We start from the raw sequence: 13,975 nt of genomic DNA, 5'->3' as shown, positions 1-13,975 counted from the left end.
GTGACACACTCGCCTGTGAACCAGAAGACCCAGGTTCAAATCCCACTTACTACCATTGTGTCCCTGAGCAAGACACTGTCCCTGTAACCACTGATTGTAAGTTGCTCTGGATAAGGGCGTCTGATAAGTGCTGTAAATGTAAATGTACTGAATGGTCCTGATAAGTCCTCGTGAGTTTTGTAAGGTTTTATTTTCTAGCAAAAAAAGAGAAAACATTGTCATCGTCTTCTGCAAATGTGACAGTCAAGGACATGTGGTTGAGCCAGTTATCTGTCCTGATCTTACTGTAGTTTCTGTACACTCGACCAACTGACAGTCGTTCTTCTTTTCTTCTTCTTTGGATAGCGTTTGTCTTTTCCATTTTGTGCTGTATTTGATTTCATTCTGATTAAAAACCATTAAAAAATCATATGGAGCATCATTGAATATAGCAGGCTCAGGTAAATTATGTTGAAATGTTTATTCATCTGCACATTAAAGTAATTATACAGACTTTTTAGCCCTTTGTTGTGTCTTTTTCACTCTTTGTGCTGCTGTAACAAACATTTTTCATAAATAATAATCATTTTAATCGTGCCTGCTTATCTAAACAGTTACTTAATTTGTGCCTAATATTACTCATAATAAAAAAAAAAGTTGATGTGACTGAAAACCTTAATGCTGATATGAAACCGGCATGAAAAACTGGTTTAGTTTTGTGTATTTATAATTCAGTGTCAGCATGTGTATGTTTTATTAATGCTAACATGGGCTGGAAAGAACAAATGAACTACTCTGAAAGCAAAAACTAAATTAAGCAAATAAGGTTCTTTGCAGATCAGACATCAAGATCATTTATTTTGAGGGTAAGTGTGATCCATTGTCCTAGGATGGGCTTTAAATGCATGTATCCAGGCGCCCTGAGACACACCCCTTTGTGTTCATACCGAGTTAGTACACTGAGAGAACTGTGACATCAACAAACAGAATTTGCAGAAAACACAACAGCAACAGCCAAAAATTGGCAGTTGTAGACAGTTGATAGTTGGACTTCACAAAACCCATTACTGTATTATGATTTATGCCACCGAGAGGCATCATGTGAATGAAGTATGAAGTGACATAGGTCTGTCCCTTACATTATTGGATAAGGGTTTGTTTGGTGACAGAAGGAGCCAGCAGCAGGGGGTCAACCTATGGAATTAAGAGAAGCACCAAACCCAGGGCTGGGGATTAATACATGAATAAATCTTGTGTATGTGTGTTGGGTGTGGGGGTTAGCAGTAGCATTATACATATTCTGCGTTATATGTGCTATTTCTGAATGCAATGTTGTTCAATGTGTGGTTGTCTATGAACTAAGTTTGGCTGGGTAAAAATCAACGTGAATTTGGGAACTTTTTTTTTCTTATATTAAATATACATTAACTGGTATAAATTGATAGCTAACAAAACTTATTATAGTTTTATATATGAAAAACTTATGAATCTATCAGACATAATGCCCGTTCATAGCGTATTGTGTGTAATGAGCATGTGGAATCCTTACAATGACATAACTGCGCTGATTTCCAGCCAGCTGTTCATTCGCAGCTCCAAGCATATGGTTCTGTGTGTGGACGCGGGCACGGCAGCTGCTGAGGACTTATCTGTAACACGAGCAGACAGATCACTATACTACAGAGATGACAGATGGGTGCAACATTATTCTAGAGTGGTCACTTGAACACACCCATTCAGATCGAATCCCATCACATAGGGTCACTCATGTCAGGTCAACTAGTCCTTTGTGAATTATTGTGCCGCCCCAACATCGGTACCAGGACCAAGGGGTTTCTGAATAAACAAGACTCGCATGCCAAAACAGGTTAATAGTGAGAAGACAAGAATAATATAAAGCTACTTTGGCTGTGTATGTGTGTATATACATACTTACTTGTGAATTTATTCACAAATTTTCTTCATGATAGAGGGCTCATTGTTAGACTGTAAAAAAACGGCTGCATTTCCTAACTCAGCCACCAGAGGGCAACCCACAATCAACAAATTGGTGAGCTATTGATTTCCGATAAAAAAAGGCCAAACTGTCCCTTGTGTCACAGTTTTCACGCTAAACTCTTCTTTTTAGCCACCTGTGTGAGATGCAAGGATCTCAAACGATGTGAGAGAACCTTTCTCTAGACAAATGAAGAAAGAATTTCACAAAGACGTGATAGTAGTAAATTGAAGGCAATGATGGTCGGCGTCCTCTCTGTCCCACTGAATAAAGCTGCTTTCCACCTTTACACAGGTTTCTTTAATACATCTGTTTCTTGTACAAAATAGAAAAAAATGATGATAAAGGTTGTCAGCCATGCTTTCACCAAAAATATATATATAACCATTATTGTCCATTAAAATGAGGTAACACACCATGAATAAAATGACTCCACAAATAAGAAACCATGTTACTAAGGTTCATTTTTAAAACCTTTGATTTCATTCATTCATCCAGTGAGACAGAGGGCTGTCGAAACCCAAAAAGCAAGGACATCTCCAGCAGAGGGAGGCAATCCATCACAAGGTGAACCCCAATTTCACTATCACTAGATTTGGGGGGTCACTTTTCCAACCATGAGTGTGTACATCTGAAACATCTGACCTTACTCTGTGCTTACTCTGACCTTACTCACACAGACCTGGAGTGTGTGTGTATGTGTGTGTGTGTGTGTGGACTACCACCTGCTCTCTGATGCTATTTTGGTTCTTTGTTCTGCCCTGCCCTACAAATGAAACCCAGCACTTATGACAACCACATCAAAATACCCATTGCACTCCAACAGCTGCAGCAGACCACAGTGTGTGTGTGTGTGTGTCAGGGTGCGACCATCACATTTTAAAACAAATATAAACTTTTTTCCCAAAACCGTAGACAAGACCAGAAAAGTTCAGATCGGATGAAACGTGATACAAGTACTTTATTGAGTAGCCGTATCACCTTGATTTTAGATTTCAGTTTCTACGTATTAGAAGAAAAATGACCGTGCTTCGTCACGTTTTATGTATAAATCTGCATTTACAGCATTCAGCAGACGCCCTTTATCCAGAGCTACTTACAGTCAGTAGTTACAGGGACACAATGGTAGTAAGTGGGGTTCGAACCTGGAACTTTGTGTTGTACCTACTGGGCTACTACCACCCTGCACCCTTTTGCATTAATGTTGCTCCACTTTGTCACGATATTTGTGTGCAAGATATTATTATTTTTCGCCTATTTTTACTCTCTGGAGCTACAGGCCACCCTGCCTCCACCGCGCCTTTTGTTCCACGTCCTCCTCCTCCCCCCCGGCGGCGGATCGGCAGTTCCCCGGCGCGGCCAGAGCGGGGAGCCGCCGCGCCGATCCCGCCTCCGCGCCGCGGCGCCCGGACTGGTGATCGCGGCGACTCCGAGCTCTAAAACAGGTGGTCGGAAGGCGCCGACCCGCGGGACCTCCTGCTCCCGGGCCCCGCGGCGCGCCTCTCCCCTGCCACGGATGCTCTCTCCCCGGACGCCCCGCGGACTCGGGCGGCGCGGCGGACGCGTGGAAGTATGAAAGTGACGGTGTGCTTCGGCAGGACTCGGGTGGTGGTGCCGTGCGGGGACGGCAACATCAAAGTGCGCGCCCTCATCCAGCAGGCGGCCATGCGCTACAGGAAAGCCATCGCCAAGGTGAGCGTCGAACTGCTGCCAACATGGCGGTATCTTGACGGAGGGGAATTGGGAGAGGAGGCGGGGGGGGGAGAAGGGAGCTTTGTTTGCAACTTCTCTGAAACGCGTTGCCAGCGGCAACAATGGCGACACGTAGGTGACGTGTTTTTTTTTTTTTTACCCGAGAAGAATTTCGAGCCCGTTTCAGAAGACGCGTCGGGCTCCGAACCGCCCGGAGGTCCCGGACTGGAAAACTTCTTCTCCGAGGGGGGAAAATCCCTGTCTGGGAGTCTCATGGTGGACGCTCGTCCCTCGTATATATATATATATTTTATCCGATGTTGAACTAGTTTTTTTATTTAATGACCACAGTGTCTCTCGCTCGATGGCGATTAAAAAAAAACAGAGAGATTAACTTGAACTTTCCGTCCTCGGTCCTTCCGCTACAGGACGCGATCCTGTGCGACGCGTTTCAGGGCGACCGAGCCGCGCGTCGCTTTGTTCGCCTGTTACGCGTCTGGCTAACGACGTTAGCTGCTCTCGGGGCTTTTTTTAAAAGTTGTGTTGGCGTGTCCGGGTCGTTCGTGGGTGCACGGGAGCGCGCGTGGAAGTGGGGCTCGGGGGGGTGGGGTCGGTGGGGTTTAAAACTAGCTCCCCAAAACAGGCCCTTCAGGGCGAGCAGGAAACTGCACTCGATCGATAATCTCTTACCAGTTAGATTCCTTTTCTTTTTAATGCATGTGTGTGTGTCTGGGTGTGTGTGTGTATGTGTGTGTGTGTGGGTGTGTGTTTATGTGTGTGTGTGTGGGGGGGGGTGTTTGGAGGATAAATACAGGAACAGGAGGGATATTGTTTCCCATGTAAACAGCCTCCGTGGGCCTTTGATGGATTAGGAGGAGACGCTCGGGCAGATAACCCGCGGCCCGCCTTGCCGGAGGCCTTTTTTTGGCGGTTTTGATGCCGACTGTCGCCGTCACCGTTCGTTAATAAGTGATGGGCGGAGGAGCGCCGTGTTGTGAAGGGGCTCCGCGGTTCTGCCTCACGCCCGTGAATAATTCAGCGGTTTCGCGGGAAGAGGCCGCGACAACTAGTCGTCCCTACAGGTTGAGTTTCCCCACGCGAGACACGCAGGTAAAGAGGCGGTGGAGGTGGCAGCGGTCGGGTCCGAGCGACAGGGCAGAACCTTGCTGACCTGAACTAAAGAGGCGGTGGAGGTGGCAGCGGTCGGGTCCGAGCGACAGGGCAGAACCTTGCTGACCTGAACTAAAGACGCGGTGGAGGTGGCAGCGGTCTGGTCCAAGCGACAGGGCAGAACCTTGCTGACCTGAACTGTGGAGGCAGCAGCGGTCGGGTCCGAGCGACAGGGCAGAACCTTGCTGACCTGAACTATAGAGGCGGTGGAGGCGGCAGCGGTCGGGTCCGAGCTACAGGGCAGAACCTTGCTGACCTGAACTAAAGACGTGGTGGAGGTGGCAGCGGTCTGGTCCAAGCGACAGGGCAGAACCTTGCTGACCTGAACTGTGGAGGCAGCAGCGGTCGGGTCCGAGCGACAGGGCAGAACCTTGCTGACCTGAACTATAGAGGCGGTGGAGGTGGCAGCGGTCTGGTCCAAGCGACAGGGCAGAACCTTGCTGACCTGAACTGTGGAGGCAGCAGCGGTCGGGTCCGAGCGACAGGGCAGAACCTTGCTGACCTGAACTATAGAGGCGGTGGAGGTGGCAGCGGTCGGGTCCGAGCGACAGGGCAGAACCTTGCTGACCTGAACTATAGAGGCGGTGGAGGTGGCAGCGGTCGGGTCCGAGCGACAGGGCAGAACCTTGCTGACCTGAACTATAGAGGCGGTGGAGGTGGCAGCGGTCGGGTCCGAGCGACAGGGCAGAACCTTGCTGACCTGAACTATAGAGGCGGTGGAGGTGGCAGCGGTCGGGTCCGAGCGACAGGGCAGAACCTTGCTGACCTGAACTATAGAGGCGGTGGAGGCGGCAGCGGTCGGGTCCGAGCGACAGGGCAGAACCTTGCTGACCTGAACTGTGGAGGCAGCAGCGGTCGGTCCGAGCGACAGGGCAGAACCTTGCTGACCTGACTGTGGAGGCAGCAGCGGTCGGGTCCGAGCGACAGGGCAGAACCTTGCTGACCTGAACTATAGAGGCGGTAGCGGTCGGGTCCGAGTGACAGGGCAGAACCTTGCTGACCTGAACTAAAGAGGCGGTGGAGGTGGCAGCGGTCGGGTCCGAGCGACAGGGCAGAACCTTGCTGACCTGAACTAAAGAGGCGGTGGAGGTGGCAGCGGTCGGGTCCGAGCGACAGGGCAGAACCTTGCTGACCTGAACTAAAGAGGCGGTGGAGGGGGCAGCGGTCGGGTCCGAGCGACAGGGCAGAACCTTGCTGGACCTGAACTGTGGAGGCCGGCAGCGGTCGGGTCCGAGTGACAGGGCAGAACCCTTGCTGACCTGAACTAAAGAGGCGGTGGAGGTGGGCAAGCGGTCGGGTCCCGAGCGACAGGGCAGAACCTTGCTGACCTGAACTAAAGACGTGGTGGAGGGGGCAGCGGTCGGGGTCCGAGCGACAGGGCAGAAAGCCTTGCTGACACTGAACTAAAGACGTGGTGGGAGGTGGCAGCGGTCGGGGTCCGAAGCGACAGGGCAGAACCTTGCTGACCTGAACGTCTTGGGCCGCTCCATTTCTTTTGTTATTCCATCACTTGCCACTGATCTGAGTGACTGTGAGGAACAGCACCAGTTGAAGAACTTAGGATGCCAACTGTTCAGTGATATTCTGATAAAAGTACAAACACTTTAAAGTTGAACAGCTTAAAAGGAATATCCAGGTGTTCCAGATGTTTAAAGGTGTAATCTTGTTATGTCTGCTTTAATGTTCAAACTGTTAACTGAGCAGAAAAGAGAATGTATTGCAAGATAATGCTTGTTTTGGCAGTTCAAAAAACAAGATGTTTTTCATAAAAAGTAATGTTCTTACACATATCAAATGAACAAAGTAATACATTGTGAAATGCATGGCATGGAACGTGGCATGGTGCACTGTCACCCACCACAGACCCCTTCTACTCCACCTTTTGCACAACACACCTTTACTAGAAATTATGACTTCTTCCGTAATAAACTCCCAAAATGCCATTTCTGACCGTCCGTTGCCATGCGTCTCGTTCACGTGAACAACAAAGGTGGCTGGAACGCGCACAAAGCAAAGTGCAATAGTGCATTTATTTACAATGCAGGCAAGTGAAGCAAACCAAAGAGGAGGGACACACAAGGACTAGACAACAAAACTACTACAATACAGAGCAGAACACCAAACCACTCCAAAACAACACAATAAACACCTCTCCTCTCCTCCACGAGCACCATAGGCCACATCTGTGTGAAGGAGGCATCCTTAAATACATCCTGTGGACGTCACATGATTGTGCGGGCGGAGTCTCCAATCACCAAACCTGTCCCCTCAATTACAGACACACACACAGCAGGAAACACACAACACAAACCACTATGGCCCTAGGACTAGGAACGTAACACATGATTCTGAACACAGCACAGCACACGATGACACGGTGAAATGTGTCCTCTGCTTTTAACCATGACCCTTGGTGAGCAGTGGGCAGCCACAAACCTGCTTAATATGGTCAAAAGCAGAAGAGATGTGCTAGAGTAAAGGGTGGGGCAATGTTCTCAGTAGGTATCGTCTTGGGCTAAGGTGTCGGTAACATAATTCGAAATCAGCTGTTTTATTCAGCACCAATTTGTAATGGAGCACCAACTGAGCCACTAAGGTTCACCATCTCTCTCTTTCTCCCTCCCTAGATTCTGCAGGTTTCTTCCAGATCCCTTTATCCGAACCATTAGCCTAGTTCCTGATGATCAGGTGACAGGCGAACATGGCATCGCGAGTGCCATGTCCTCCCCGAGTAGGAGCCTAATTGTATTAAGAGTCCCTTGATGTCCAAGTTGATCTAAATAGCTGCATAAAGATACACCGCGGCACGTAAACAGGACTGCTCGGTCCCCCCACCATTACAGAGTCCGACCTGACAACGTGTTGCTAATCAATGTATTGATGATGTTAACAGTGCCGGTTATGGATTCTTTGCTCAGCTGGGGAATCAGGTTGAAGGTGAAAACGTTTTATTGCATTTTTGTAAATGTTGTTCATTTTTTTGGGGACCGGCGGCGGTTCCTGTGAATTGCAGGCGCTCTGGTTAAAAAAAAAAAAAAAAAAAAAAAAGTGAAGTGATTGTCACATGTGATACACAGTGCACACAGTGAAATTTGTCCTCTGCATTTAACCCATCACCCTGAGTGAGCAGTGGGCAGCCATGACCGGCGCCCGGGGAGCAGTGTGTGGGGACGGTGCTTTGCTCAGTGGCACCTCAGTGGTACCTTGGCGGATCGGGATTCGAACCGGCAACCTTCTGATTACGGGGCCGCTTCCTTAACCGCTAGGCCACCACTGCTTGGCACCTTGACGGTGCTGCGACATGTCAATGTGCCGGTTCCATTATCAATGCCTCGATATTGCCGGTTCCATTATCAATGCCTCGATATTGATAAATCTCCTACATGGTCACATGATGTTTTCAAATACAAGAGTTAAGGTCTCGTACAGGTGTGTGGACGCTCTGGTTTCACTTATACCAGCGCCAGAAAATCACCAAGCAAAGTCATTACGATGAAGTTGGTTATGTTCTGCACCGCATCGATGCAATATCCACGCCTGCATCGCGATGCATCGATTATACGATTAATTTTAACACCCCTAATAGCTGTGCTGCACACGGTGCACACAGTGAAATTTGTCCTCTGCATTTAATCACCCTGAGTGAGCAGTGGGCAGCCATGACAGGCGCCCGGGGAGCAGCGTGTGGGGACGGTGCTTTGCTCAGTGGCACCTTGGCGGATGGAATCGGCAACCTTCTGATTGCGGGGCCGCTTCCTTTAACCACTAACCCACTGTATGCACACAATAAGACAAATGAACTGTTTATTTCTTGGGAGTGCTGCAGTAGAGCTAATGACCTGTCCCCAGTGCCGTCCATGCCTTTGATCGCCGTCTTTCCGTCCTTGTAGGATTGAATCAGTGTTTTTTTTTTTTTTTTTTTTTTTTTGGTTTCCAGAAATGAAAAGAAACCCCAACCATAATCACAGATGGTTACGTCACTGCGCATGAGTTCACTCTGCAGTCAGCGGTACGGTGCTCTGTAAAGTGCAGGGATATCTCTACCGCAAGGATCTAAAGAATTTTTACCGGTTTGGTGAGCTGGAGGATTAATGAGTGTTTGAGACACTGCAGCTACGCTATGCAATTTTAGCCCTGATTTCCCCTCTCGGTGGCATTTTTTGAGCATTCGATTACAGTTTGTGAACTTTTCAGAAATGTGATCTGCGAGGCTCGACCCATAGGCGTGTCTGCTCCCTCCGTACAGTTTTTGCTGTAAACAAGTGCGGGTAGAAATGTATTCTGTGCTCTTTTGTTGTGGATGGGCACATTTTGGAATGTTTGCAGACATTTGGGGACTTTGTCTTGGTGACTGATCCTGTGATTTGTGTAGACACCACTACACACGCAACACTGGCTGAAGAGTCCTCTGGAGGGAACCTAGTTGTGTGCGTTTGTTCCCATAGCTGAAGTGTGACGAGGAAGCAAACTCACCAGGTCTTCCTGGTGACATCACCTCACGCCGGTCATTGTGGTTCTCTGTTGAGTCACCTGAGTAGCTCACTGTGTGTGTATTCATATGCAGACTTTAATGTGAAAAATAATTTACTACCGCATGAGCTCTGCTTTGATCTGAACCCTCAAGGCTCTTCTCGAACTTCTCACCCGTGACACATGCAAATGAGCGAACACACACACTCATGAACACTCATACGAGTTCCAACAATTAAGCAAAACAGCTACATTTTCATGTACTAAATTAGAATTTTAACATTTTTTATTACTTTTTTGTATTTACAGTCCTCGTATTCAGGAGTAATATCTGTACCTTTTATTATTGTTATTCGTTGATTTGCATAGTATCTGGTTTCTTACGGTGTGAGGTGCAGGACACGTACAGCGGGACACTTTGACGTGCCGTGATGTCACTTGCAGCTCCAGCCACACAGTGCATTCCTCTAAACGCCAGAAAGGGGAGTGGCAGTGGAGTCCTTCCGCATGAAACACTGCTTAACACGGCACTTCCTGTGACATTTATGATTGAACACACGCACGGTGCAAATGTGAGAGTGGTAGCTATCCCCCTTTAAATTACTGGTGATGGCCAGTGCTGTTTTGTGGTTGTTACTGTTAAGACCCCTTTGTTCCAGGGTAAAAATAAGTCTTTCGCTGGATGTGTTGAAATGTTCCCCTTCCATTTCAGCGTAGTAGGGAACATTCCCGCAGCCGTGCAAAGGAAGATGAGGGAAGCCATGTAGAATGTACTACATAGGACCTCATCGTGCCCCGCCCTTGATTGATCAGATGGAGGACAGAATTAGATGCGTGAATGAGTGACGCAGTGCGGAGCATCCTGCTTACTGAGATGTATTTCTTTTAAATCTTCTCAGCCAAAGCCCCGGTTTTAGAACCGCATGAATCATAACTCCAGATGATTGGATTCATCATCATCATCATCTCAGTACCAGGCCTGTGTGGAAGATGTCTGGATATATGTAGCATTGGTTCATTTCAGAAATGAAGTAAAGGATCAGAATGTTTAGCGTATTATGCCCCCATCGTCCTCAAACGGAAGATTCATTCATCTGAGAAAGCTGTGATGCTGGGGTTTAAAAATGAAAAAAATATATAAAAGGCAAGAACCCTGTTATGTAAGATAACAAGATCAGGTCTGTGCGGACGTCCCCACCCTGTGAGTAATGCATATGACGTGTGGCCTGGATGTGTTTAATTTTTGTAGGGAAAGAAACCAGTTTTTGATTAAAACGGCACATCCCTGCTTCTGATGCTCTTTACGTACGGAGCTGTTTGTGTGTGTTGTGTTTTACACATTGGCCACACACTCTTTTTACCTGTTTGCTAATTTATTTATTTTGTGGATTTTATCTTCATTACACGCAACAATGAGAAATATAGCTGAGGGCTGCTGCTGTGAAATTTACGCCACTGAGTGCCACCGTGCAGTTGCTCTCTGACTGCTGATCGATTAGTTACCACCTTAGGGGTGCGTTGGGGGTGTTGAAATTAATCGTATAATCGATGCGATGCAGATGTGAACATAATCTTATCGCGCTCTCTGCATCAGGACCGGGGCAGACGACTAACTCCGCCAGTATATACAACTGTTACAAGGTGAAGGTTCACAACTCTAGTGTGTGTGTTCAACGTGACACAGTTTTTGTAAATCTCTTGGTGTTTTGTACTGCTGTACTCGTAACTAGGGCTGAAACGATTATAAGAATGACTCAAATGTTCGAGGAAAATTCTTCGCCTCGAGGCTTTGTTTAATTAGTCACCAGTCCATCTATTATAGTATTGCATTTGAATAAAAAAAGTTTTGGTTTTTTTTGTGAGTAATAACAGCCAATTGTTTGCTCATTTTAAGAGAATTTGCATGTAGCCTAACAGACTATTGATAGAGTTGTTTTAAAAAGCAAAAGTAGGATTTTATCCGATTACTCGATTAATCGATGGAAAAAATGGACTACTCGATTCCAAAAATAGTCGATAGTTGCAGCCCTAACTCTAACTTATAGGTTAAATATATAAATACACACACACACACTCCATGGTTGAATGAGTGAATAGAAGAGTCTGCAGTTGAGGCACTGGGCAGCTGTTCCCCAAGCAACTTCTGTCTTGAATTCAGTGGCCTCAGTTTACCTGTGTGTGATAATAAATGCTGTCAGTTAAAAGTTTGGACGTTGGAGAAAGTGAAGTATGTTTGATGAATCTGGTTTTTTTTTTATATCCTTATTAACCTCAACATGATCCTTATATAACATGGGGGAGCGGTGGCCTAGCGGCTAAGGAAGCGGACCCCGAATCGGAAGGTTGCTGGTTCCAATCCTGAGCCACCTTCCCTACACACTGCTCCCCGGGCGCCTGTCATGGCTGCCCTCTGCCCCCCAAGGGTGATAGTTAAATACAGAGGACATATCTCATTGTGTGCACCGTGTGCTGTGCATCATAATGACAACCATTTCACTTTCACTTTCGTGAGTGAGTGATAAGAAAGTGCTCAGCATAAACCTTCAGGGCTGTTGAAACCATCCCCGTGGTCTAACTGAAGATGGTGGAGAGAAGCCAAGAGTGTGAAATGCTGCAATTGCAGCAAAAAGCTCCCTGCTTGGGGACTTTTTTTTGCCTTGTTTGCTATTAATTATTTATATATTCGGTTTATTACATAACCCCACGTGTGTTATTTCATAACCCTGCAAATTCAGTATGTGTATAGAACAAACGACGGGACAGATGATTGTGTTTTATTTAGGACATTATTGCGCGTGTCGTATTTTCTCGTTCGGACTTCATGTTGGAGAGACGTATACACACGTGTCTATCTCGCCGCTCGGCGCAGTAGCGTTACCACCAGAAACGATATGAAAAGCGGCTCCTGCCAAGTGTCTCCCTCAGCCTCCTCGCAGCTCCGGGAGGAGGAAGGCGGTGGAAGCAGGAAAGACGAAAGCGGAGGATCTGCCCGTAAACGCTCCCTCTTTACTGGCAGGATTGGAGGTTTTTTTTTTTTTTTTTTTTTTTTTTTTTTTTAAATAGAAATCCATCTAGGTTGTGTGTATTTAGTCTGTGGAATGACTGTGTTTAATGGTTTGTTTTTCTCTGGCCAAGATGTGTGTCTGCATATTTATAATATTTTCAAGAAAGGTCAGTCTGGGTGGAGTGAAACTCAAATCTTTGCCCTCTGGATGATCAAGAACTTAACCAGCCCTCTGACTGGATTCACATAAAGTACAAGGACGCTCAGTCAACTCGTCTGAATGGACGTTGTTATCTGCGCATGTAAAACCGCTCCGGCCTGTAGATCGTGGTCATGGACCCGTGACCTGCTACACACTCGACAAGACGCCATATTCAGAACCGACGGAGGACTCGACCCCAGGATGAAGGCAGACCGTCAAGATGCACAGAATGGTGGAGTGTGTGTGTGTGTTATACTCTTATACACACTGTGTTTATACTTATATGCTGTTGTCTGTTTTGAATGTGTGTGTTTTTTATCATGCTTGTCAGCCACACCACGTCCTCTCTGTCCCAGTTCAGTACACACACACACACACACACAGACAGACACGCTTTGAAGAATCTATCACACCAGATGTGTGTGTTTGTGGGCCAGTGCTGCAGGTGTCTGGCTGTTATCCTGTTTTTCGCGTGTGACGTAACAAGTTGTGTGCGCATGTTTATTAGGAGGCGGGGTTTTTTGTTGACTGTCCCGAGTTATGTAGAGAGAGACCGAGAGAGAGAGAGAGGCCTGTCACTAGGAAAGTCTCCAGTTTCACGAAACTGTCACTTGACCTCCCTCCGGTCCGGCACCAACAACAGACTTCATTCATTGTGTTTCTGTGTTTGAGAGAGAGAGAGAGAGCGAGCGAGCGAGCGTGTGGGCCCACGGGAGTGGCTCGGTTTCATTTAAACGCTGATGATGAAAATATTTCGTCTCGGCGTCGGGGCTCCAACTGATGCCGCTGATAGCCAGAGGAACAGAAAATTAGAGGCCTTGGAACAGCACAGGGCTCCGCGCGGCACGCTTAAAATACTTCGGAGAGTAAACATTTAGCCGATGGTATCTATATTAGAACCAGCGCTCCAAACGCATGTTGTGTGTGGTGTGTGTGTGTGTGTGTGTGTGTGTGTGTGTGTGGGGGGGGGGGGGGGTTTGTGTGCACAATTTGTGTGCTGAATACTGAAATAACCTTGCAAAGATTTGCATATGTGCAAGGAAACCGTGTGTTTACACAGTAGCAACACGCGCACACACACACACACACACACGTAATATTTCATAAAACGACCTGCCCACCCACTCGCTCTGTAGTTGTGTAGCAGTGTGCTGTGGGGCTGACTTGTCGGTATTTGATCTGTAGTGTTGAAGTGGACTTCAGAACATCAGATAAATGTGTGGGATTTCAGCTGGTGTGTGTGTGTGTGTGTGTGCGTGCGCGCTTTATGTTTTGCTCGAATGCTATTTTCTAACCGCTGTCTCCACATTGTTCCCCTTTTGCTTTTACTATCAAATGTCTCCCTCACTGTCCCAACAGACATATTGGTTGTTTTTAGCTGTCTCTCTCTGTGTGTGTGTGTGTGTGTGTGTGTGTGTGTACAGTCTGGCCTGCTTTTAGATGTGAAATGATGAACGACCAC

At 47.2% G+C, this 13,975-nt stretch overlaps 1 protein-coding gene across 2 annotated transcripts in view; it reads left to right on the top strand.

The window, feature by feature from the left end:
- The first annotated feature begins 3,341 nt into the window (after window positions 1–3,341).
- pard3ab (par-3 family cell polarity regulator alpha, b) overlaps window positions 3,342–13,975 on the top strand; it is a 78,630-nt gene continuing 67,996 nt past the window's right edge. For both annotated transcript variants that reach the window (XM_028975908.1, XM_028975907.1), the window contains exon 1: window positions 3,342–3,667. In XM_028975908.1, the coding sequence (XP_028831741.1) occupies window positions 3,548–3,667 (120 nt within the window). In that variant the 5' untranslated portion in view covers window positions 3,342–3,547. The remainder of the gene's footprint in view (window positions 3,668–13,975) is intronic.

Source organism: Denticeps clupeoides, chromosome 4 (assembly GCF_900700375.1).
Source record: "Denticeps clupeoides chromosome 4, fDenClu1.1, whole genome shotgun sequence".
Lineage (NCBI taxonomy): Eukaryota > Metazoa > Chordata > Actinopteri > Clupeiformes > Denticipitidae > Denticeps > Denticeps clupeoides.
The sequence above is the reverse complement of the archived record's forward strand: the minus strand, read 5'-3'. Positions and strand labels throughout refer to the sequence as shown.